Source organism: Oryctolagus cuniculus, chromosome 3 (genome assembly GCF_051225735.1).
Source record: "Oryctolagus cuniculus isolate XC-2025 breed Fujian yellow rabbit chromosome 3, ASM5122573v1, whole genome shotgun sequence".
NCBI classification, from domain to species: Eukaryota; Metazoa; Chordata; class Mammalia; order Lagomorpha; family Leporidae; genus Oryctolagus; species Oryctolagus cuniculus.
In genome coordinates this window covers 1,644,091-1,668,597 of record NC_142869.1, presented here as the reverse complement: position 1 = coordinate 1,668,597, position 24,507 = coordinate 1,644,091, and the positions used below count along the sequence as shown (strand labels likewise).

The following is a 24,507-nucleotide window of genomic DNA, read 5'->3' as shown; positions in this document are numbered from 1 at the left end:
GGGGACCCAGCCGGGCGGGCCAGGACTGCCTCCCCATCATCAGTCCCACCCGCTAGCCCTGCCACAGAAGGTTCCATGGGTCCAGGTTCTGAGGACCGGCAGGTGCACACGTGGGGATCCGTGACTCTGCAACAACACCTCAGCTCATACGTGAGCACCAGACGGGGCGGCCAGGGCAGAAGCAGGGCCAGGGCAGAGACGCCGTGGTCTGGGGGGCGTCGAGGCGGCCAGCTGTGGCCAGCTGCGGAGCTGCCAGGAGCGCAGTGCACAAGCCGCCCTGCTCCAATGCGCAGTGGCGAGGACTGCCCTGCAGTCAGTTTTCCAGGTGGTGCAACGGTTTGTCTGCATGGCTAGGTTAGGACACTTCTGTCACCTGGGCATGAGGAAGGGGACACGTGGGCTCCCGCTGCCCGATGCAGCCCTTTCCCGGCAGGCCCAGAGCCCACACAGCAAACAGGCTCTTCCCGGGCCACAGCAAGCCCTCAGCAACTCTAAGGACCCAGTTCTGCTCTGGCAGAACACAGGGAAGCAGTGCAAGGTGGGTTTAGAGAAATTCTCTCTCCACACCAGGCTCCCCGCCCACCGCTCTGATCCCGAGTGCACAGCGCTGTTCACAGCGAGCTCTCCTTGGGAAGACAGCTGTGCTCTTGATACGGAGTAAGGGAGCGAGATCAGGGCCAGGAGCCCGAAAGCATCCTTCCCCCCCCCCCCCGCCAGGTAATCCTATCCACCAGCCTGTGAGTCACATGACCCTCTCCCCAGGAAGTACCTCCTCTCACCTGGGACAGGGGAGGCACCTGTAACCTCCTAAGAGGCCAGCAACAGGGAAAGGCTTGGTCTCTTCCGTAGACTTGGAGGAAGCAGGTACTGAAGCCCCCCCCCCCATGTGTTCCCGTCCGAGCCCCCTCTCTTCCTGAACGACACCCCAGCGTGCGTGTGTGTGTGCGTGTGTGTGTATGCGCGTGCATATGTGTGTGTGTGTGCGTGTGTGATCTCCTCTCCTTTTAAATAAACTTTAGCTTATCACTTTGTATGTCATATTTGTGCCTGTGCTTACAATGCTTCTCTACGTAAGAGGAAAGAGCCTGGAATAGGGATTTCAAAGATTTACTTATTTAAGTCAGAGTTACAGAGAGAGAGGGACAGAGACCTTCCATCCCTTGGCTCACTCACCAAATGGCTGCAACAGCCATCTTTCGGCTAAGCTGAGCCACGCCAAAGCTGGGAGCCAGGAGCTTCTTCTAAGTAAGTCTCCCACATGGGTGGCAGGGCCCGGACACTTGGGCCACCTTCTGCTGCTCTTCCCAGGCCATTAGCAAGGAGCTGGATGGGAAGTGGAGCAGCTGGAACGTGAATCAGCACCCAATGGGAGCTTGGCGCTGCGTTCTGCAGCTTCATCCACCATGCCACAATGCCAGCCCCCAGAGTAGGGATTTTAGATCTCACTTGGCCCGCAACATATTGGTGAGCCGGCCAGAGAAAGTTCACTCCAGGAAGGGCAGCATGCTAGAGTGGAAGCCAATCGGCTTCTGCCTGGGCGTGAGGAATATGGGCAGGGCTGCATCCTCGAGGGCCCCAGTACGCTTCTAAATCCTGAAAATCTCTCTGTCCCCCAGTCTCTCCTCTCTCAGCATTTGTGGCTTAGGAAGGTCGGCTAAAAGCAAATGTTGATGTGCCTCAACAGACTCTGACCTGTAGTAGCAGGGTCACAGAGGGGCAAGGTCAGCATTAACAGGATTTGGGCAGAGGAGGGCGAAAGGTGGGCCAGTTGGTGAATGTTTGCTGACCTGTAAGTGCTTCCAGGTTGCTTGTAACAGTTCTGAAGGATAATTTATATTATTAGGCAAGCTGGAATACCGCCCTTGGCTTTAGGGAAGGATTTCATGATGCTGCTAACCAGTTTTTTGGTCTCAGGCTTTTGATTTAGATCAGGCATGCTAGGGTGACTTTTCATTTGCTAATTTCTGGTGTCACCTGGAGGGGCAGGGGAAGCCATTCTGTTGCCTGGCAACCGCAAGACTCCAAAGGTGTGGAGGCTCCACTTCCTGCCTTGGAGGAACTGCCCAGAGAAAACAGGTGGTCACCAACATGGCGGTCATCAACATGGCGGCCACCAGGAGGGCTGCTACTCTCATAGAAGATAAGCAACAGACCCCACCCCCAAGATGGCAGCCCCCAAAGCAGGTCTCATGCTGCATGCCTGGTCAGCAGTACTGATTTTTAGTTTAATTTTTATTTTAGCTTTATGCGGCTGTGGAACGTGTTCCAGGCATGGGGCTGTGCCACCCCAGGATGGAATGACCCCGGTGGTGGCAAGGGGCTCTCAGTATCTGGGTGCCCAGAAGGTCCTCAGAGATACCTCAGCTTGGTGGCTTCTTGCACCCAGAGTGCTGAGTTACCCTTGACGATGGAGCAGTCCACCCAAAGGCGTCCGGCAGCTGAGATTCTGAGTTTAACAGGATGTAGAAGAAACTCCCTTCAGGTCTGGCTGTATCCCAGGAAGTGCCACAGGGATCCTTGTCAATACGGTGTAAGAATTCGGCACAACAGGAATTGGAGCCATGCTGGAGTCGTCGTCTGAGAGCTAGACCGTGATGGGAGTTGAGGGAGACCTCGCTCTCAAGGACCTGCCTCATGCTCGGTGGCGCTGGGGGATATCCCTGTCACTCACAGACCTTCAGTTATGTCTGTCCACCTCCACTGCTCGCGAGAGATCTGCTCCCATCGCTAGGTGTTTCCCTACAGCGAGCTCCCCGTGTCCGCTGGCACTGAGGCGGAACGCAGAGTACATACTATCCCGACCGAAATAAGTGTTTTAGGTATGGAGGTCTAAGCTCCCTGAGAAGTTTCAGGGTGCAGCAGTCCAAGGATCACTCAGAACTGTGCCAGCTGGTTTGCCACTGAGGAGCTCAGCCCCTGCATGTCTGCATCCAGCGATGGTGCTAACAGCCTCCGAGCTCATTTGGAGTGCTGTGCCCCCAGTGCACTGGCACTTCTGCGATGGCGGTGTGCACCCTGGTCTCCAGCTACCCCAAGTATAAAGGGCGCATTGGGTGATAGTTAACCTGCAAGGGAGCCTTCCAGCAGGCTGGTTGAAACAGGGTCCCCACAGTGGGCTGGGCAGAGCAATGGACCAAATTTTGGATCCAAAAAGAGACTCCAAGGCAGGGAAATTATAGCTGATACAATGTATCCAAAATGTGCTTCAATCAGGCTGATACAATGTATCCATGTCACCAGTTTCTGATCAGGCTTGTGAGTAGCCTCCTCTATTTGTCTGCCCAGGTCCCACAAGAGACTGTTCAGCTGCAGAGTTCTGTGTGGATCCCCATGCGTTCACTTCTAAGAGTACAGTCTGAAAACTTGCCATGGGACCCCAAGTCTCCATGAGCTGGATGGAAAACTGCATTTTAAGCATTTGGTGACAGTAGAGAGAGTTAGAGAGAGAATGCTCCAACGTGGGAAGAAGTTCAGAAAACAGGCTCATCAGATGGCAGTGGCTGAATCTAAAATGTTGCAGCCTCGGGGTCAGCACAGGAGCACCCCACCACAGCAGAAAGGTGCTTCAGGCACGGGCAGTTAGGACACGGTGGAGAGCATGTCCCCCTCGGGAGTCCCCTCCAACCCACGCCCCAGTGCAAGACACGGGCAGTTAGGACACGGTGGAGAGCATGTGCCCCCTCAGGAGTCCCCTGCAACCCATGCCCCAGCGGTGGAGAGCATGTCCCCCCTCGGGAGTCCCTCCAACTCATGCCCCAGTGCAAGACACGGGCAGTTAGGACACGGTGGAGAGCATGTGCCCCCTCAGGAGTCCCCTGCAACCCATGCCCCAGCGGTGGAGAGCATGTCCCCACGCCCCAGCGCAAGGAAAGTCATCATTGGGAGTGGGATTTTTCCCTTCTCCACAGGGAGGAAGGGACTCTTGCTCCACTCACGGCTTCATCTGAAGACTGGTGGGGCCTGGGGACTCTGGGCTCCTGCAGAAATGAACATATCACCCCAAGCGCCCCGGTGACTACTGCGCTGCGGGGAAGTGTGCTGAATCTTTAACTGCCCGAGCCAGCTTCCCATGCTGGAGCCGTCGTCTGAGAGCTAGACCGTGATGGGAGTTGAGGGAGACCTCGCTCTCAAGGACCTGCCTCATGCTCGGTGGCGCTGGGGGATATCCCTGTCACTCACAGACCTTCAGTTACGTCTGTCCACCTCCACTGCTCGCGAGAGATCTGCTCCCATCGCTAGGTGTTTCCCTACAGCGAGCTCCCCGTGTCCGCTGGCACTGAGGCGGAACGCAGAGTACATACTATCCCGACCGAACTAAAGAGAGGTCCTCAGGTCTAGGATCAAGAAATACCTGGACGGCCCCCGTGCTGCGCGCCAGGGTCTTCTCCCAAGGTGAGACCACACCTCCTCATCAGCGCCGTTCTAGCAGGCCCCGACGCTGGCTGCTGAGTCTCGGGGGGCTCTGGCTCCACGTCAGTCTCCCCACAGCACCCCTATTCCAAGTGTTTTGGAACCAAATGGACACTACAGAGTGGTTCAGGACCTCCGGGCTGTGAATGAGGCACTTGTTCCAATTCCTGTTGTGCCGAATTCTTACACCGTATTGACAAGGATCTCTGTGGCACTTCCTGGGATACAGCCAGACCTGAAGGGAGTTTCTTCTACATCCTGTTAAACTCAGAATCTCAGCTGCCGGATGCCTTTGGGTGGACTGCTCCATCGTCAAGGGTAACTCAGCACTCTGGGTGCAAGAAGCCACCAAGCTGACTTTGGGCCAGCCACTTAAAGTCCCAGTTCCACACTGGGTGCCAGAGGGTTTAGAAATTAGACAGTAATGGCTAACAGGAGGGCACCGTACAAATATCGGGCCCTGAGATGACTCCTGGCACAGCGACCCTGCTGCCACCTGCGAGCGCTGGAGCGGTAACTCCTGCTGCGTGGGAGCTGCACGGCAGGTGTGCGCCCGCAGACCGGACCTCGGGGTGAGCCTCTGGACGCTCCCACGCCGAGCGGCTTCCTGGGGGCAGCAGCTACATGAGGGAGGAGTCACGAAGGCAGCAGACGCCACCGTGGCCCCTTCCCGCGCGGCACAGGCTCAGCACTGCCAGGTACCGCTTCAGCTCCACAGGCTGCGCTCACGGCGTTAACAGAGCCCCACAGTGGGGCAGGACAGGGAGTGAACTCGTACACCCATTCCAAACGTGCTCTGTGTCACACACACGTGCATTTGAAGAGAGGCTCACTGACTGCACAGAACTCCCGGATCACGTATGGAAAAGAGAGAAGAGGTCACCCCCACTTCTGCAGTACGGGAGCCTTGGAGGTGGTGTCAGTCACTGTCGGGGACACAGAGGAAGACGGCCACGTTAGGAAGGGACGGGCGCTAGCAGAAAGCGGCTGCCCAGGACGCTCTGGAACCGTCCGACCCCTCAGCCCGCAGCAGTGACCACAGAGCCTCACTAGACCGGGGCTGAACGGGCCCAGCAGCGCGGGCAGGCGAAGAGGCCAGCGCTCGGCCGGCTTTAGACCTTACCGCTGTGCTCCCAGCGAGCGGCTCTCCCTGGAAAATCATTAACGAAACGCATGACTCCACCTATCGGGAAGAGGAGTGTTAACGCAACAGTCTCTCGCTGTTTGAAGGGAAAGGACCACGTGCTGCCCTAAGGCCTCCTGGTCCCCTCTGTTTCGAGTCGCCCTGGCCGCCACGTGAAGCCGCCTCCGTGCTGACTCCTGCGCAAAGGACACGAGCGTGCCCCAGTGAGGACAGGCGGGCTGAGCTCACGCACGCGCCGCCGCCCCGGTGAGGACAGGCAGGCTGAGCTCACGCACGCGCCGCCCGCCCCGGTGAGGACCGGCAGGCTGAGCTCACGCACGCGCCGCCCGCCCGGGTGAGGACCGGCAGCTGATCTCACTCACACGCCTCCAGCAAACAACTGCAGAGATATTCCAGTTTTATGGATCCTTTCACAGAATGGATAGAAGCTTTTCCAACCCAAACAGAAAAGAAACAAGAAGTATCCAAAGCCCTACGAGGGGGCATACTGCCACGCTCTGGCCCTCCAAGGTCACTCCACAGTGACAGTGACCCCTCACGTGCGTCTAAAGTAACTCCACAGAAAACCGCAGCTCTAGGAGGTCCCTTTGTTTTTTTTGTTTGTTTGTTTGTTTTTAAAGATTTACTTATTAGTTTGAAAGGCAGAGTCAGAGGGAGGGGGAGGAGGATATAGAGCTCCTCCGGTTCACCCTCAAACCGGCTGCAACGGCCAGAGCTGGGCCAGGCCAAAGCCAGAAGCCAGGAGCTCCGTCCAGGTCTCCCACATGGGTACAGGAGCCCCAAGGACCTAGGCCCTCCTCCGCGGCTTTCCCAGGCACATTAGCAGGGAGCTGGATCAGAAATGGAGCAGCCGGGACTCAAACCGGCACCCACAAGGGATGCAGGCACAGCAGACACCACTTAACCCGCTGTGCAAAGCGCCGGCGCCTGTAGGAGTTTCTGATCATCTCCGTCCCGCGTGGAGACCTCAGGCATCAGGCAGAGTCAACAAGGCTAATCAGAGTCTTCGGAAAATTCTAGTGAAGCTTTGCCAAGAGACCTCGGAACAAAGCTTAAACGACAGCCCACTGCCCTCCTTAGGACGAGAACAGCACCCAGAACCGCCCGAAAGCCCAGTCCACAGGAGATGCTGTGTGGGAGGCCCTCCCTGACCCGACACCCTCCTGATTCTGAGACTCAAGATCAGATCAAGTAAACTCTTAACCTAGGCCAGTGCAGAAGGCTCTGATGGAGTACGGGAATAAAGTTCTCCCAGTGCCAAATCCCAGGAGTCACGGGAAGCCTGTCTCCCCAGGAGACTCAGCTGTATAAGAACTTGGAAGGAAGGATCCGCCTCAGACCAGTGCAGCCGAAATGTCCGGGACCCTACCAGGGCCTGCGGAGCACACCCGCCCCGGTGAAACCACAGGGCGCCCCAAGCTGGGTGCATCTGTCCAGGCTTAGACGTCTTCCTCGAGTCTTCACAGGTGCACACCAAGGTAAGCCTGCCTACTCCTGCGAACCAAGCCAGACCGCCAAGACCTCTCCAAAGGCAGAAAGGTAAGGAAGGCTTTTTCTTCTGTCTCGTCAAGGCTGCTGCACCGCAAGGCAGACCTGTCTGACCTCCTCTTCCTTTGACCCTCCCGGAAGCTGCCATTTGCAGGACACAGCCTCAGAAGACCCGGGATGCCACAGGAGGCTAACGTTAAAACTGACCATTGCTTTAGGGAGCCTGTCCTACACTTCAGGCCAACCCTTACAGCAAGTGCTCCGGTCTCTGGACACCGCCTAAGGTCGCCACGGACGAATGGCAGCCCCAGAATACACACGGGTAGAACAGGAGGAGCAGGTGCGGGCCTGCTCTAACAGTGTGCTGAGAGAACACACTCGGGCGGGGCGGCTGGACCGCCTGCACGTGCACAGCCCACCAACAGCCGCTCTGGGAAGCAATGCTTCCTTCCTTCCTGAGGGCTCTCCACTTGCATTTGCTCATACTGATTGAGAAACCTGTCTGTTTCGGAATCTGACAACTTCGCAGTGACCAAGTGGGGGACACACCATTGCCACTGACTGACTGAGAATTCTCTGGCTCGTAGGACTGATATGCAAGATGAGACAGGAAGTGGAGCAGCTGGGACTCAAACCAGTGCCCACGTGGTGCCAGCGCTGCAGGCCGGGGCTCTAACCTGCCGCGCCACAGCACCAGCGCAGGAAGCGGTTTCCAGACCCAGGCAGGCACCACCATGCCCTGAGCAGGAGCAGATTCGGCAGAGATGATAACCTACCCCTTCAGCACCCTCTCAAGGGTCGGGAATCTGAGAAGGGAAAGATGTGGGACAAGGCAGAGCTCCATTAGGGGCTGCAAGCCACACCTTCCCCCTGTGCAATCCTAGCTGCCCACCTGTCAGTCAAAGGACCCCTTCCCCAGGAAGTACCGCCCTCCCTGGGGCCTGGGGGCGGGGCCATGGAATGACTCCCTTTCCAACCTCAGGAGAGGCCAGGAACAGGCAGGGGCTCAGCTTCCCCCAAGCAGGACTCAGGCCCCCCCACCCCCGGCTGCTCCCTTCCAGGCCCACTCTGTTCCTGAACAGCGCCCACGTGTGTGGGATTTCCTCAGCGTTTAAATAAACCTCATCACTCTGTATGTCGTATCCGTGCCTGTACTTAGAATACTGCTCTTAGAGGCAAGAGCCTGGAATAGGGATTTTAGATCCCACCTGGCACGCAACACCCTGGCCGCAGGAGGGCCCAGCAGCCTGCAGATGTCCTGTGTCGAGACAGCTCCCCAGGTTGGGCTCACTGGGCTGCTCGGGGTGGGGGTACTGCTGCAGAGTCTGAGCCTGGCACCCGGAGCAGCCCACCAGTGTCAAAGGCAAGAAGCCCGCCTACCCACGGTGACCTCAACGTGGCGAGACCCTGAGGCCCCACTTCAGGTCAAGTTCAGATCCTAGCATTTCCGAGGGTTTGGTGATCAGACCAGGATCGGGGGCAGAGACCAGTTCCTTGTGCTTCCTTCTGCAGTGAGAAATCCACGCCATTCTCAGGGCTCCGTAAGGGGCAGTCGCGGCGCAGCACGTGTGTGTTAGAGAATCCCCAGACCTAAGGATTACGGGCGACTAAGGAAACGGGAACGTGCCCCAGGGAGAGACACAGGAGCGAAGCCTCACAGGCTAGAGGGCCAGCCCTCCTGGGCCTGCAGCGCGCTCTGCCCCAGGGGCCCTCACAAGAAACTCTGCTTCGGGTAAAATACATGAACTTGAAAATGTTCCCAGGCCGACGCTGTGGTGTAGCGGGTAAAGCCGCTGCCTGCAGTGCCAGAATCCCATATGGGTGCCGGTTCAAGACCCGGCTGCTCCACTTTCGATCTGGCTCCCTGCTACGGCCTGGGAGAGAAGGGAGACCACGTGGGAGACCCGGAAGAAGCTCCTGGCTTCGGATCAGCCCAGCTCTGGCTGTTGCGGCCAGTAGGGCAGTGAACCAGTGGACGGAAGACCTCTCTCTCTCTCTCTCTCTCTCTCTCTCTCTGTGTAACTCTTTCAAATAAATAAAAAGATCTTAAAAAAAAAAAAGAAAAAGAAAAAAATTACCACACAGAAAAACAAAACTGAGCCCTAGTTTGTATTCAAAAGCCACCCTGGAACACAGCCAGAAAGGATTGGGAAGCCAAACACCGGCCCTGGAGGACGACGGGCTCCAAAGGGCACAGAGACGCAGAGGCCCATCCCACAGGAAGATGGTCCCGTCCTGAGTGCCCTCCTCAGCGACCACGGACAGGACAGAGCCAAGGCCGGCCTGAGCGCCCTCCTCAGTGAGGACGGACAGGACACAGGGAGGCCCCCCTGATCCAGGGCCGGCCTGAGTGCCCTCCTCAGTGAGGATGGACAGGACACAGGGAGGCCCCCCAGAGCCAGGGCCCAGCATGGCAGGCGGCCTATGTGAGCACCAACCTTGCTGCTACGGCTCAGGCCTTGGACAACACCCAGTGCCATGGAGAGCACCCAGCCAGCCTCCAGCCTGCAGGGGCGTGGTCGGTGCCACTGACACGCTGCAGCTGCCCACAGGGGGGCAGTCTCGAGACGCGGTGCACCCTAGCCAGGGCGCGCCCTCCGCAGCAGTCACAGGACAGCTGTGTGTTTTCCACACTCCTCGTTCTGGCTGTGGTGAAGCGCAGGAGACCCTCGCCAGATGCCCTTGGCCTTCCAGCTCCAGAACTCACAGCCAAAGCAAACTCCTTTCCTTTATAAATCGCCAGGCTCAGGTGTGCGGCTATAGCAACAGAAAACAGCGGAAACACACACAGAAACACGAGGAGGCCATGACCCGAACACACTGCAGCCAAACCAGAAACAAACAAAACCAGGAGACACAGAAACCCAGCCATATGTCCTTCCATTAAATCCTTCAAATTCCAACTCAAAGTGAAGAAAATGTATAAAACAGTAAATGCATCACCCATCCTAAATTTTAGGAATTGCCTAAACTTGACCCTGAAAACAACGTGAAGTCTTAGCTGCCTGACGAATACGAACGGCAGCGCAGTGAGTGCTAAATACAAAGTGGAATCACACGCTGCTGAGGGACGCCTGGGCAGAAGACCCAGCACAGGGACGCCGGCCCGGCCGGGGCAGAGGCAGCCAGCGGTGCACAGAGCCTGGCTGCTGAGGGACGCAAGAAAGCACAGCTTCGGTGGCGGCTGGCTCTCAGCAACCAGTCTACAGGGCTCAAACAACAGGTGCCCTCTATGAGAGTCGTTGACAACACCCACAACCCGCGGGCAAGAGACCAAGCACCCTCGGATCCAGCACCCGCCAGACCTCCGTCCACGCCGCCTCTTCTCTGCACTTCTTACCCCACGGAAGGAAGGATCTCAACTTCAAATTCATCAGGGATGGGAAATGAGTCACCCGCTTTTGAAAGCCAGGTTTTTCCCCCAACACTGTAAATTTTAGAAAACCTAATTACAGATTCACAGGAAGTTGCAAAGACGGCAGAGAGGTTCACGCCGCCTCTACCAGGTTTCCCCTGGCTTCATCTCTGGCGACCACAGCACCCGAGAAACCCCAGAGGCCACAGCTGCCGTGTGCGTCCAGGCCACCGGTCCCTTGTGCGGGTCCAGGCAGGGCTCCCACCCCGCTACAAGGACCTCACCGCACCTGACGGTCCTCACTCCCTACGGCTGGCGGCTCAAGTACAGAAACTGCCCCAGCTCGCGGGTAACTGCTCTACAATGCCCGCCACGCTCCCCGAGGACCACGCTGGACCCTGGTTTAGGGAGATGAAGGCAGGGGAGGGGCGGCACAGGCTGTCGGGGAAGCAAAGGCAGGATCCTGCACAGCGGCGACCACAGCTCCAGGCACCAAGGCAGAAGGCATCGCGTCTCCAGCGTCACAAAAACAAGGCAAGACGGTGTGCGCGTGGAGAGTGTGGATCTCCGTAACCTCCTCGGGCCCGAGGCTGCTAGGTGCCCGGGGAGCCCTGCTCGGGCCTCGCTCCTCGTCTGCCCTCCCGCTCCGCGCTGGGTGGTGGTTGATGAGTCGCCTACCGTGACCTTTAGAGCCGAGAGCAGCACCAAGAAAACGTGCAACTGAGGAACCGCTGCATCGATCACATCTGTACATTTAAGATTTTCAAAAACACAAAGATTTTATTTCTTTACTTAGTTGGAAAGGGCGGGGGAGAAAATCCCTCCTCTGGTTTCCTACCCAAATGCCTGCAACAGCCAGTCCTGGCAGGCTGAAGCCAGGAGCCCGGAACTCCACCCAGGTCTCCCATGTGGGTGGCAGCACTCAAGCACTTGGGCCATCCTCTGCGGCCTCCCGGTGTGTGGCAGGGAGCTGGCTTATAAGCTGGGCGGCGAGGGGACTGGGACCAGTGCTCACCCCGCGCTGCGCCCAGCACCAGCCCCGGAGACTTTCTGAAGGACTCCCTGGAATGGCTGATAAACTCAAAAACCTTGTATTTTAGCCGAAGCTGGTGTTGATAGGGGCCATTTTCAAAGTATGCCTGATTTGGTTTGATTCTCTTCTGGGGGTCATGCACGCACGCACACAAACATCCTCAAAGTCCCATCAACACGAGAGGCTGCAGATGTCAGGGGCTTTGGGGAAAGCCAGCTTCCCCACCACACCCCTTGCAGGGCTGTTCTCTGCCGAGCTGTGAGCTGCATCCACCGCGCAGTCCCCGCTTCACTCTGCCCTGCCAGTCACCCCAGTGTGACGCCTGGGCGCCGCCCCGCCCCCCAGCTCTGTGTGCAGCCCGCCTGCCCCTTCGGGGGATGCTGTGGGCGCGCGTTCCCGCACTGCTGGAGGGGGCAGAGCCGGCTGCACTCCGCTCTGCGATGTCAGGGTGAGGCGAGCATTAGATTTCTCCCACACCTCCGTCTGAGAACTATCCTTAGAGCTCTGCGGAAAACTCTCCCAACGCTTCCGATGTGTTCCAAGGGGGAGGGGCACCTTTCGGAAATATTTGCAAGCGCGAATTGAGCAAGAGCTGCAAATACAAGCCCAGCGTGAAGTTGGCAGCGTGGCTCGCAGGAAGTGCGCAGATGTACTTCCTGGACACTATAAATAGCAGCAGCCGGGCGAAATGCGCATCAGGTCCACACAAGTCGGAGCAGACACCGAGGCGCACGCCCGCACGTGACCTCCAGGAGTAACTGCCAGGGCCGGCTAAGGGCCCTGGCCACAGTGACTTCCCAAACAAGGCACCACTGGAGAGCAGGCAATCAGACAAACAACAGAACCTCCGGCTGTAGGCACTGTGGCTTTCAGTGCGCTCACCCCTCGGAAACAGGTGCCAGCGGCGCCCCCGGTCCCAGGAAGGAGGTCTTCACGGATTGCCCAGGGCCTTTGCCAGCAAACGGAAGCCTAGATTCAAGTCCAGCCACAATCCTGGGCACCTCGGCTTCAGACACACCGCAGCGCCTCCGCTCTCCGCTCACACCGCGTAAACCACAAGTCACTCTTTGAACTCAGTGGGTAAAAACACATCAGCTCAGAAACACCCAGTCCGCGTGGTCTCACATCCGCGCCGGCCCTGCTGCCTCGGTTACCCCAGCACGAATTTGTGTGTTGCAGAATTTCCTCTCAGCTGCCTCCAAGGGCCCGGTCATGCTTTTCACTCAGGAGCCGGCCGGAGCAGGAACCGCGGTTACTCAACAGTAATGGCTGAGATCTGGAGACACCGGGGCGGGGCGGGGCGGGGCGGGGCGGGCCTAGGGCAGCCCCCCTGTGGCAGCACTGAGCCTCCACCTGGCCCTTGGGGCACCACGCTGACCATAAGGACGGAGTGGCCGTGGGCAGCTGGCCCAGGGGGACTTCCGTGACAAGGTGCTTGACTCCGATGGCAGCATCTGAAAGAGCCGCCCACCGGAGCCTCAGAAACGCAGCCCCTGGCATGGGAGGGACCACCCCCCAGCCCCGCCCCGCACCTGACAGAGCATCCTCGGCAGTGACCTGCCTACGAACACGCGGTCCTGCGAGGAAGGACGGGCGGACAGCACCGGGCAGGAGTCTGTCCCTGTCCACGGCGCTCGTCAAGCTCAGCGGCTGGTGCTCCCGCCCCGCGGCCACAGGGGACCCAGGAGCAAAGCCCCCGGCTCTGAGCAGACACTGAACAAACGCCGACACGTCCGTGCTTGGTGTGCAGGGCGCACGCCCCGGCCTCTCCCGAGTCCAGACTCGGTCCCCGCTGCCCACGGTCACCACTGGCACTCGCCTCACAAGGCCGGCTCCATCCAACCCCTACCTCTGGGAGCAAAGCTCCACGGTTCACCTGCTGAAGGCCCACAGGGCTGCAAGAACCCCCGGGCCCGGGACTCGCCTGTTTGCCTACTGTCTGGCTGCAGCCTCAGTAAATCCTAGGGACTGTCAAGTGCTTCTAGAACCTGAGCGTTTCCTCCACTTCCACTGTGGCCACTGGCTGAGCACCACCCTCCCTGTCTGCAGCCAGCCTCTGCCGTGCGCCTAGCGGCCTGGCCACCACAGCCCGTCTCAGTGGCTTACTCTGCACCTCCAGGAATCCCCACCTGTCAGAGGCAGAGCCAATCACAGGCCACTGCACCGCCCCTCTGCGGCCTGGCTGCTGCAGGACCAGGGCCTCTGTGCAGGCCGCACCTGCCCGGGCTGCTCCCGACGCTGCCACCTTCCCCAGCCTGTCCCAGCCCCCTGGGACTCCTGCTCGCTGCTTCCTTACTCCGCCTCCTCGCACACCTGAGCTCTGCTTTACTCACAGGCACCTCTCCCAAGAGCCGAGGACCGTGGCCAGCCCCCAGGAGGCCGAGCCGGAGAGAAGGAGCGCAGGAATCCGTGAGTGAAGGCCTCCCGACCCCTGTCCAGATCCTGGTCCTTGCCCGTCACCTCCGAGCACAGGGCGCCTCTCACGCCCGACGTTCCCTGTCCTCTGCAGTCGGCGAGTGGGAGCGAGCAGCGTGCGGCTCCAGCGGCCCAGAACACGCGCGCCTCTCACACAGACACAGCACGAGCCACGCTCCGCACCGTGCAGCTCGGGACGCCAGCCACAGCCCAGCGGACCAGAGATCTGCACACAGCACACACTGCTGAAACATCTCTTCTAGTTTCAATTAAGCAAGAACCATCAACCGACTGGGAACCCGAATGACTGGGATAAAGCCTTACAAAGCTACTTCTCTGCAAACTCGGCACACAAAGCCGCACCGGCCCGGAGCAGCTCATCTGCACCAGGGCGAGGTCCGACCTCAGACAGGCAGAGAAGTCAGCGCAGGAAGGTCCAGATAGAGCTGAGACAGGACCGGGGTGACCAGGATGGGGCAGAGCACCCACAGAGGCAGGAAGGGGACTGCGGTGCTGTCCCCCTATACCACACCTGCCCTGCTCCGGGCCTCCACCTCAGTCCCTGGACGCCACCTCCCTCCAGTGTGCGCTCCCTGGGGGCTGCAGGGAGGGCCCAGGAGGCGCACAGGTGAGGCCCAAGGCACCACAGCAGGGCCGTGGGCAGGCCTGGGGAGGACGCTCAGGGGACCGGACAGGCCCAGCCGAGGTCCCTTCTGCTCCACACACCTAGGACACGAGGCCACCTGGGCAGCCACTGGCTCCAAATGGCCACTCAGGGCGTGCTGTGACCACCGGGCCCGGACTGGGCTCTGCAGATGCACGCCATGAGGACCGGGAGTGGAAACTGCCCTCAGGGACAGGTGCTTTCCTCGGCCAGGGGACGGGGCTGGGCTGAGACCAGGACCCAGGTGGAGCGCGGTCCCTGGGAACTGCCACGGCGCCGGAGGAACCTGCGAAGGAGAGGCACCATCAAGCGCCCCTTGCCCTGGCTGGATGCCCCCGAAGGGACACTGAAGGGCCACAGGCTCCTTGGGGACATCTGACACGTTGCAGCCTTCAAGTACGTAAGACGAAGCCTGCTCCAACGCACACGAAGTCACTTGGCTGCCTGTCTGCCGACACGGGCAGCGCTCAGAGGGGAGGGCGCAAACCCTCTCTTCAGCCCGCTGACCTCCCTGCCCGCCCCAGGCCTGTTCCCTGCTCTCAGGATCAGTGCAGACGCCTCGGGCACACCAGGACCTCTGTGGGTGTGGACTGTCTTGGGAGGCCCTGGCGTGGCGGAGACGTGCTCTAGACGGCCAGCGAGGACCCCAGGGCTGTGCCTGGACCTGTGTGCTCCGTGCTGTGCACGGCCATGCGAACGACGATGTGCAATGTGAAACGTAACGCGGCAGAACAGCCTGTGATGCACACAGCCCGCGCCACCTGAATTCCACCCAGGACGGGAGGCCGTTCTCTCCCCCTCAGCACTGCTGGGGATCCTGAAGCAACACAGCTGGTCCACGGCAGGGGCAGAGTCTTGGTCAGGGTGAGGCAGTGGGGCTCAGCTGGCCTTGGGGGCACCGCCAGCTGCAGGTGGCAGTGGGCAGTTACCCTGCTCCCTCCAAGACCCACTGAATGGCACATGGGCTGTGCAAAGATGTTACCAAAACAAACCAGCAAGATGCCAGAGGGGTGGAAGCAGAAAGCCCACGGTCCCACAGTGGCCACTGTCTCACCAGACTGCGTCAGCCACAAGGCCCTGGGTGCAGGATCCTGGCGGAGAGGCTGGGGCAGCCCCGAACCAGGAGATCCAAGGTCTGGCCGGATGCCCAGCCTCACCCTCATCCCAAGCCCCTGGCAGAGGCCAGGCCTCCTTTGTGGACAGGAAGACGGCTCAGTATCCTGAAGAGTGAGCAGACGTCGTCCTGGGCGACGCTGATGCAGGAACGGGAGCCTGGCCACTCCAGGGCTCCACAGGGTCCACCTGTCTCTGACTGCGCATCCACACTGAGATGTGAATGTGGCGGGCTGACCACTGGCAGGACAGTGGGGTGGGGCAGATCCTCCACAGAGGGGCAGGGGGACAGCCAGGCACAGTGCTGGGAAAGACAAGGGAAGACATTCCATCTCGAGCCGGGAACCAGGGGGAGGTGGCCTGTGGCCAGGAGTCCGGGGCCTGGTGCAGGACCCACGGGAACAGGGGCCAACCTTGCCTGCAGGCAAAAGCAGCGAGGAAGCACTGGGGCCAGGAAGGCAGAGCCCAGTGCCTGGGGCTGTGCAGGAGCCCTGCACCGGGCACCCCTGCACACGCGACCTTGGCAGAGCCCAGTGCCTGGGGCTGTGCAGGAGTCCCATCCCCTCAGGCCCTAGGCCCCGCACCAGGCACCCCTGCACACGCGACCTTGGCAGCTCCCAGCTTCTCTGCTGTTAGGTGTCCCAGCATCCCCTGCCTGTGCTTCATCGAGAACCCCCGAGGACATCAGCCCACAAGGAAGGTGTCCCTCACAGTGGAGGACAAGCAGAGCACAGCAGACAATGCTGGGGGCCCCTCCCCGGAGGCTGGACACCGCCCCACACGAGCCCTCCCAGGGGCTGGACACCGCCCCACACGAGCCCTCCCAGAGGCTGGACACCGCCCCACACGAGCCCTCCCAGGGGCTGGACACTGTGCCCCACACGAGCCCTCCCCGGAGGCTGGACACCGCCCCACACGAGCCCTCCCAGGGGCTGGACACCGCCCCACACGAGCCCTCCCAGGGGCTGGACACTGTGCCCCACACGAGCCCTCCCAGGGGCTGGACACCGCCCCACACGAGCCCTCCCAGGGGCTGGACACTGTGCCCCACACGAGCCCTCCCAGGGGCTGGACACTGTGCCCCACACGAGCCCTCCCAGGGGCTGGACACCGCCCCACACGAGCCCTCCCAGGGGCTGGACACCGCCCCACACGAGCCCTCCCAGGGGCTGGACACTGTGCCCCACACGAGCCCTCCCAGGGGCTGGACACTGTGCCCTACACGAGCCCTCCCAGGGGCTGGACACTGTGCCCCACACGAGCCCTCCCAGGGGCTGGACACCGCCCCACACGAGCCCTCCCAGGGGCTGGACACCGCCCCACACGAGCCCTCCCAGGGGCTGGACACTGTGCCCCACACGAGCCCTCCCAGGGGCTGGACACCGCCCCACACGAGCCCTCCCAGGGGCTGGACACCGCCCCACACGAGCCCTCCCAGGGGCTGGACACTGTGCCCCACACGAGCCCTCCCAGGGGCTGGACACTGTGCCCTACACGAGCCCTCCCAGGGGCTGGACACTGTGCCCCACACGAGCCCTCCCAGGGGCTGGACACTGTGCCCCACACGAGCCCTCCCAGGGGCTGGACACTGTGCCCCACACGAGCCCTCCCAGGGGCTGGACACTGTGCCCCACACGAGCCCTCCCAGGGGCTGGACACTGTGCCCCACACGAGCCCTCCCAGGGGCTGGACACTGTGCCCCACACGAGCCCTCCTGCCTGCTCCCCAGGAGCACCTGCCAGGGCCGAGCGGCCTGGGGACAGCATCCCGTCCTGGCATTTATTTATTAATTTATATATTTGACAGGCAGAGTGGACAGTGAGAGAGAGACAGAGAGAAAGGTCGTCCTTCCATTGGTTCACCCCCCAATGGCCGCTACGCCCGGCGCACCACACTGATCTGAAGGCAGGAGCCAGGTGCTTATTCTGGTCTCCCATGGGGTGCAGGGCCCAAGCACTTGGGCCATCCTCCACTGCTCTCCCTGGCCACAGCAGAGAGCTGGCCTGGAAGAGGGGCAACCAGGACAGAATCCGGCGCCCCGACCGGGACTAGAACCCGGGGTGCCGGCGCTGCGGGTGGAGGATTAGCCTAGTGAGCCGCGGTGCCGGCCACCCTGGCTTCTGACACTGGGCACAGGGAGGGCAGGGAGGGAGCTCCGGGGAGGGGAATGGGAGCAGCACAGTCCGTGGGAGGGAGAGGAAAATGGAAGGAGTCTCCCGGGGCAGGGAAGCAGGTGGCAGGAGAATGGAGGGCTGCGGGGAGGGCGGCACTCACAGGCGCGCGCTGGGAAGTCTGAGGCTTCGGATGGGAGGACTGCTCAGCACCACGCCTCGCGAGGAGACAACAGCTGGCCCGAGTGCCCAGGCTGTAAAGGGGCCGCCTCACTGACCTCCAAGGCCGCCCGAGAGGTCCTTCTGACGAGCTCCTGGCTTCACAGCACAGGGGGCCTCCAGGGAAGAGAAGCTCCTCCCACTGGCAGGCTTTGGTCCCGCCCACCCAGCGACTACATGGGAAGGAAGCAGAAAAACTCTTCAAGTTGGTTTGATCAACTGTGGGCAATATTTCTCCAATTTTGCAAACAACTAGATTCTACTCTGGTGTCTTTATATTTCACTTTTCCTCTAAAAATTAAAAAAAGCAAGCAAAAAATTTAGCCATGCAGGCAAGGTGTTTTGCAGGTGGACACTCCTCCCGGGCAGCAGACCTGCGCTGCACATGCCTCACCTGCCCACCGGGACCCACCCCGGCCCCACAGCAGCAGCTGGGGGTGGGAGAGGAGCCGAGCACCACGAGGCGTCCGCTGACCCGGGGCCAGCGCGACAGCTCCCAGTCAACAGGCCCCGCGGCACAAGGCCACAGACAGCCCTCTCCCTGCACCAACTGCGGGTGCTTCCGCGGCCACCCTTGGGAGACACTGGCGGTCAGCAGCTCCTTCCTCAGCACCCGAGCCAGCCACTGCAGCTTTCCTGGACCGACACAGAGGTGGCCCGTGCAGGCCAGTCGGAGGCCTGGCCGCCGGGGCCCAGCCACTGGGCCATTCGTGAACAGACGCCTGTGCCAGCAAAGGGAGTTCCAGAAGCAAGCTGAAGCCACGCCGGCTCTGCGTCCACGTGGTTTCTCCCCAAAGCCAACAACACAGCAAGGACCACCAAACACACCTGGGAGGTGACCCGCGCGGCGGGGGGAGGGGCCGTAACCTCAAGAGCTCCAGGGGTCAGAGGAGGACCGAGAACCCCCCAGCCCACTACTGCCCAAGATTCAGGAGCCTGCAACTGCCGGACGCCCCGGCCGTTCTCTGCAGCTTCTGTAGCAGCTCTGCTTTCCAATTCCAGAATTTTCTTTTAAAAATTGCACTGTAGGTGCGTAACCCTAAGAAGCTCTGTAAGAAGCCGGGCAGAGGCAGAGGTGCGCGTGCAAGGAGGAGCAGGGGCACAGCCTTGGGAGGAGGCCCCGCCCCGCCCACAGCGCCCCTGCAGGCTGCGCTCCTCAGCTCGGGGAGGCGCAGGACGGCTTCTGGAGCTGTGTCTTCCCCAGGAGCACCACCCTGCCCCCGCCCCGTCACCCATCTGCTGAGAGAGCCTGGCTGCGGGTCACAGGGCGGGGCCACCCCCTTCCCTTCTGGGGGAGGCGCGGGTGCAGGACACGTGTGAGCAGTGAGCGCTCACTCCGCATTCTGCTGTCCGGCAGCTGCCCTTGCAGTGTGCTGTCCGCTCCCTGCAGGGTGGCGGGCGAGCAGCTGCAAGGCTCTGGGCTCTAGGAAAGCTCCACCAGCCCGCACTCGGCGTGGCGTGGCGTGGCGTGGTATCCACGCGGCTCTGAGAATGCACACGGGAGACTTTCAGAACCCGGCAAAGTTACAGGCATTCAAAGCGAGGGCTTAGTTGTCCAGGCCCTTGGAATCTGCACCCATGGCGCAGCTGGGTGTGCGACTCCATTCCACAGTCCCTGGGCCGTGCTTCTCAACTCCCTGGGAAAACACTGGGCATGGATAGAGGCCTCCTATGCAGAAGCCCCCCTGCCCCCGCCCCAAGCCTGGGGCACCAGGTGCACATCCAAGCGCAGCCCCTCCTCCCGCTGAGCAGGGCAGGTGCCACAGCCTCGTGTGCAGCCCAGCGTTCCATGCTGTTACAGTCACACGGCGCCATGGTCCGCAGCTCAGACAGGCAAGTCTTCTGCCTTTACGGGAGAACTGATCTATGAGTTTTTTAAACAAGAAAACACAGAAGTTCAGAAGGAAGGAAAGTCTTACTTCCACGGTGACAGGTAAGGGGAAGCACAGCCTTCAGTTCCTCCTCCAACAGGGCGAGTGTGACCCGGCCCGAGCCTCGCTCCTGCAGGACACAGGACAGACGGTACCCCAGGCTCCTCAGGACTAAGCCCATTCACTCACCACGAGCGGCACGGAGCATGCGGCCGTTTGCAAGGAAAAGCCCAGAATCGAAAGCGAGAACGAGGCAGCTGGCCCTGCCCACTGCGTCACAGGTGCGTGCGTTCAGCGGGCGTCCGTCCTCCTGGAGGAGGCGCCCCCGCGGCGCTGACCCTCGAGCCGTCCTGCCGGGGGCCACCACCGCACCGACACGCCAGGCTGCTCCTGAGCGCACTTTCCTGGAAGAAGGGACTGGAGTCCATGCAGTCTTCCCACAACGCACAAAACTGGGCTGCGCGGCCCTTGGCCTGGGACCCCCCAGCCAGCGGGCAGAGAGCCGGGCCCAGTGCTGACACCCACGCCGTCCTCACGAGTAGCCGGGTGACTTCCCAAGCTGGACAATGCACCTGCAGCTGGCCTCTGGGTTCAGCTGGAAACTTCACATTTACCCCCACGTCTCGGCCATCAGCTCCCTGAGAAACTCTTGTACCTTGGCCCCAAGCCTGGGCAAGCACCAGGAAATCTGCCTCTACGTTACACAAGGGTTCAGCGTTTGAACAAACACAACACAGGCCGTGTGGACTCAGGACAAAGTGAGAATCAAAGCCGTACGCTTCCTGACAGTCCCGTCAGCAAGGTTGAGACTACCTGTGATTCTCTGACACCCCCCGCCCCGCCCCAGCATCCCTAGACCCCCACCGGGGGACAGAGGACCCTGCAAAGACCCTGGGGCTCTGAGGCGACGTCGGAGACCACCCTAGCACCTCAGAGAACACCAGGCAGGGAGCAAGCTCTTCCTTCACATACCCAGTAGAGGTGGCAGGAGGCGAGGCCATGAGTAGGCCTGATGGGGGCCACGAGGGTCTCGGGGGCCAAGGTCACAGGGACCCAGGCCCAGGAGACACAGAGCGGGCAGGGGTCCGGCAGGGACACCCAGGGTGATGGCTCCCTTGGGCCCCCGCCTGCAGGAGGCCCAGTGTCCTGGGAAAAGGCACTCGTGTGCAGCGTTTAAACCCTGCAGGCTTCCACGCGGGGATTCTACAGGGCAGCTGTTTGATGGATAAAGAAAGAGCAAACTGTCGCATGGCCCCAGACCTGGAGAACTCCGTGTGGAAAGATCACCTACAGAACGGGAGGCCTGCAGTCACCACGGGCGCTTTGTGTACAAGGGCCGCACGCTGCTTGGCAGACAGTCCCACCGCTCAGCTTCAGCCACACCTGCGCTGGCCTGGGGCGGGGAAGGTGCCAACAGCCTGGCCTCTCCACAGCGAGGGCCCAACCCCCCACCGGCCTGCGACCGCTCAGGCTGGGGCTCCATCCCAGCAGAGTGGGCGGGGCTGCTGGGAGGAGCCCGCCCTCTGGCGCCTGCGACGGACCAGTTTCTCTGCACGTAAGGCACCACGCCAACATCTCTTCCCTTTCACCCCGGGGCAGCCACACTCAAGGACGTCACAAGGACACTGCTCCCTTGCCCACACCCCCAGCAAAGCCAAGCTCCGAACACGCGGGCGTCACTTACCCGTGCTGGGCATGTGGTTCACGCGTGGAGGGCTCAGCAGCTCCACCGGCTGGTCTCGGCCAGAGAGTCCATCTGCAACAGAGAAGGCAATGGCTTTCAGACAGGGCGAGCGTCCCCAGAATGCCTTGTGCGCCCAGGGAGCGCGGGCCACAGCTCCGTGAACAGAGGAGCGTGACTTGAACGCCGTGGCCAGCGGGCAGGACGCTCCTTTGCCCGAGCAAGCGCAGGACCTCTGTGCAATGGTCAAAGCCGTCCCCAGAACGGAAGCAGCCACACCAGCTCTGGCCTGCAGGCCTCGCCGTGCCGGCTTCGTCCCCTTGCTGCGGCAGCCACACTCCGTCCACGGAGCTGACCAGGGCCTCAGGGCAGGCCAGTGCCTTGCCCACCCAAGACACCGACAAACGTCCAAGGCCAACGGAACGAGGTGCGCGGCCACAGGGAAAGGAGCAGGTGCTGGGGTGCCGGGACCCACACACGTGTTCTGAAAAAGAACCTCACAGGGTGCATACAAGAGGTTGGGATGCCCCTTGGGAAGCCCGCGTCCCAGAGCAGAGGGCCTGGGTCCAGCCCCAGCTCTGTCTCTCTGCCTTCCACAGGGGGCTTAGAATTCACCCAGGCGCACCCCCCCCCCCCACTGGGAGAGCTGAGTTCAGACGCAGACAATGCTTCTGCACCTGCCAGAAGTGAACCAGTGCTGAGTTGTCCCCAGAGCTTAGCTTGGCCTGAGCACAGCCCTGACGCCAGGGCCTCGTCCCCAGCCGAAGAACAACGGATGGGCTCGCGCGGCAGCGAGACGGGTGACGCAGGCGAGGACGCAGCCGCGGGACAAGGAGCGGTCGGCGGGGCCAAGGCTGAATGGGGCACAGCGTCCCTCAGGACAGGGCGCCTCTCTGGCCAGGATCAGAGAGCGCGAGCGCCTGTTCACACTAGACGGGGGCTGCTAAGGGAGCGGGGTCCTGTTCTCCAGCCTTTTTCCCCTCCCCCTCCCTGGACAGAGGACTTGCTGAGTGTGAAACCGGTAAAATGCCGCCAAGCTCTTCCGCCTGGCGCCGTCAGGCCGGGTGCCTTCCTCGGCAGGCCAGGGCCACCAGCAGAGCTATCAGGGGACGGGCAGGGCCGCGGTGTGGAACACTGGGCTGCCCCCAAGCCTGTTTCCAGGCCCTCCTCCTCACACGGGCGGATCCCGACTTCACAGCCACGGTGTAACCGATGCCCGCCACCTGCCCTGCCCCGGCACCGCTGTGTCCGTTCAGACTGTGCCTTCCCAAGTGCGCTGGGGAGGGGAACTGGTCTGGGGGACAAAGGGAGCTGAACTTCTGAGAGGGACCCCCGCTGTGGCCAGCAGTCACAGTAAACTTCCTCCACACTTCCGGGGGGGTGGGGCGGGCTTCGGTGGGCCTGTTTCCCCAAGCCCAAACCAGGTGTGGGCTGGGTTTAGGTCTCCATATTCTCCCAGGTAGAAGACTTTCCAGACATCACACTTGGCCTTCACAGCTGGCCGCCGACAGGAGTGGAAGGCCCTGCAGGGCCGTGCAGTCCCCTGCTGACCGGGGAGCAAGCACCAGTCTCCCGAGGCAGCCGTTCAGCACGGTGGATGCAAGCCCAGCAGAAACACAGGCCAACACACGTGGGAAGAAAACCTCACTTTGCACCCCAATGGCAGTACTTATCACAGCCTTCCCCAGTGCATCCTGGGAGAAGTTCAACATGCAAGGACAGAGACCAGCCCAAAGTGCACAGCCTGCTCCGGAGCTGTGAAGCCCCCACCCCAGAGGAAGAGATGGGGACCTGGTGAGCCCCTGGGGGCCCTGGGGCCGGGCACCCACAGGGAGGGTGGAGCCACGCATGTGCCACTCAGGTCCACGCTCTGGGCGATGGGTTCTGTCCCCCCTTACAGCAACCTTCTCTGTGGTTCTGAGGACCAGAGGTTTGAAAACACTGACAAGTAAAACACGAGGCACCTTTAGGGTAGGAGGGTCAGGAGGAAGGCGGGGAGGCCCCGGCACACCCAAAGGCCAGCGCCAGGCCACACCACAGGACGGACCCAGCCCTGGACCCCTGCACTCCGACGGGCACTGAGCCGGGGGCTCCTCCGCCCACGCAGGCGCTGCTCACAGAACTCAGAGCAACATCTGCACAAGGGCCCTCATCTGCGGTCTCACGTCGTGCGGTTTCAGTTCCCAGTGGTCAACCACAGTCCGGAAGGATTAAAAGGAAATTTCCAGAAACGAACAGTTCACAGGTTCTCAGCGTGTGCCGTTCTGAGCAGTGCGACAGGATTTAAAATCGTCCCTCTGCCCAGCAGGGTATCAGACGGGCTGCAGCGTCTCCTGCCCTCCTCACCACACCCGGCCACGCCACGCGGTCACGATACCCGGCCACGCCACGTGGAGTCTGGCCGTGGTGCGGCACTTAGGTTACCACTTTCGTCACCGGCTCCACACTGGAGCACTGGTTCAAGTCCTGGCTAATCTGCTTCCCATCCAGCTCCCTGCTACTGCGCCTAGAAACGCAGAAGACGGCCCAAGTGCTTGGGCCTCTGCCCCCACGTGTAGACCCTGATGGAGCTCCTGGCTCCTGGCTCAGGCCTCGTCTGGACCTAGCTGTTGCAGCCATCTGAGGAATGAGTGAGTGGACAGAAGATATCTCTCTCTTATCTCTCTCTCTCATCCTCTGATACTCTACCTTTCAAATAAATAAATAAATCTTTGGGAAAAAGAACCCAGATGTGCTGAGGCCACCAAGGGCAGGAAGCGTGCGTGGGCAGGGACACGCTTCAAAGTTCCCCGAGAGCTGTGGGGGTCAGAAGTCCGCAAGGAGCTCAGCCAGGCAGAGACTGGCTCGCTCCTGGCAGGAGAAGGCGGCTCCGTGGTCACGGGGGAAAGGCACTGCTGAGGCAGCGGAAGTAGCCAGACCCAAGGTTGGGTCTGATGTGGAAACCAACAACACAGAGACCAGGAGCAAAAGGAAGCGGGGTGTGAGCATGCGATGGCGTGTACA

At 61.1% G+C, this 24,507-nt stretch overlaps 1 protein-coding gene across 10 annotated transcripts in view; it reads right to left on the bottom strand.

Moving 5' to 3' along the window:
- Nucleotides 1-24,507, bottom strand: part of HDAC4 (histone deacetylase 4) — a 228,707-nt gene that overhangs the window by 108,483 nt on the left and 95,717 nt on the right. For 9 of the 10 annotated variants that reach the window (XM_070071474.2, XM_070071465.2, XM_070071470.2 and 6 more), the window contains exon 2: nucleotides 21,508-21,579. In XM_070071474.2, coding sequence (XP_069927575.1) covers nucleotides 21,508-21,579 — 72 coding nt within the window. Of the gene's footprint in view, nucleotides 1-19,871; nucleotides 19,954-21,507; nucleotides 21,580-24,507 lie in introns of those variants that run through there. The other variant, XM_070071475.2, reaches the window with a different exon arrangement.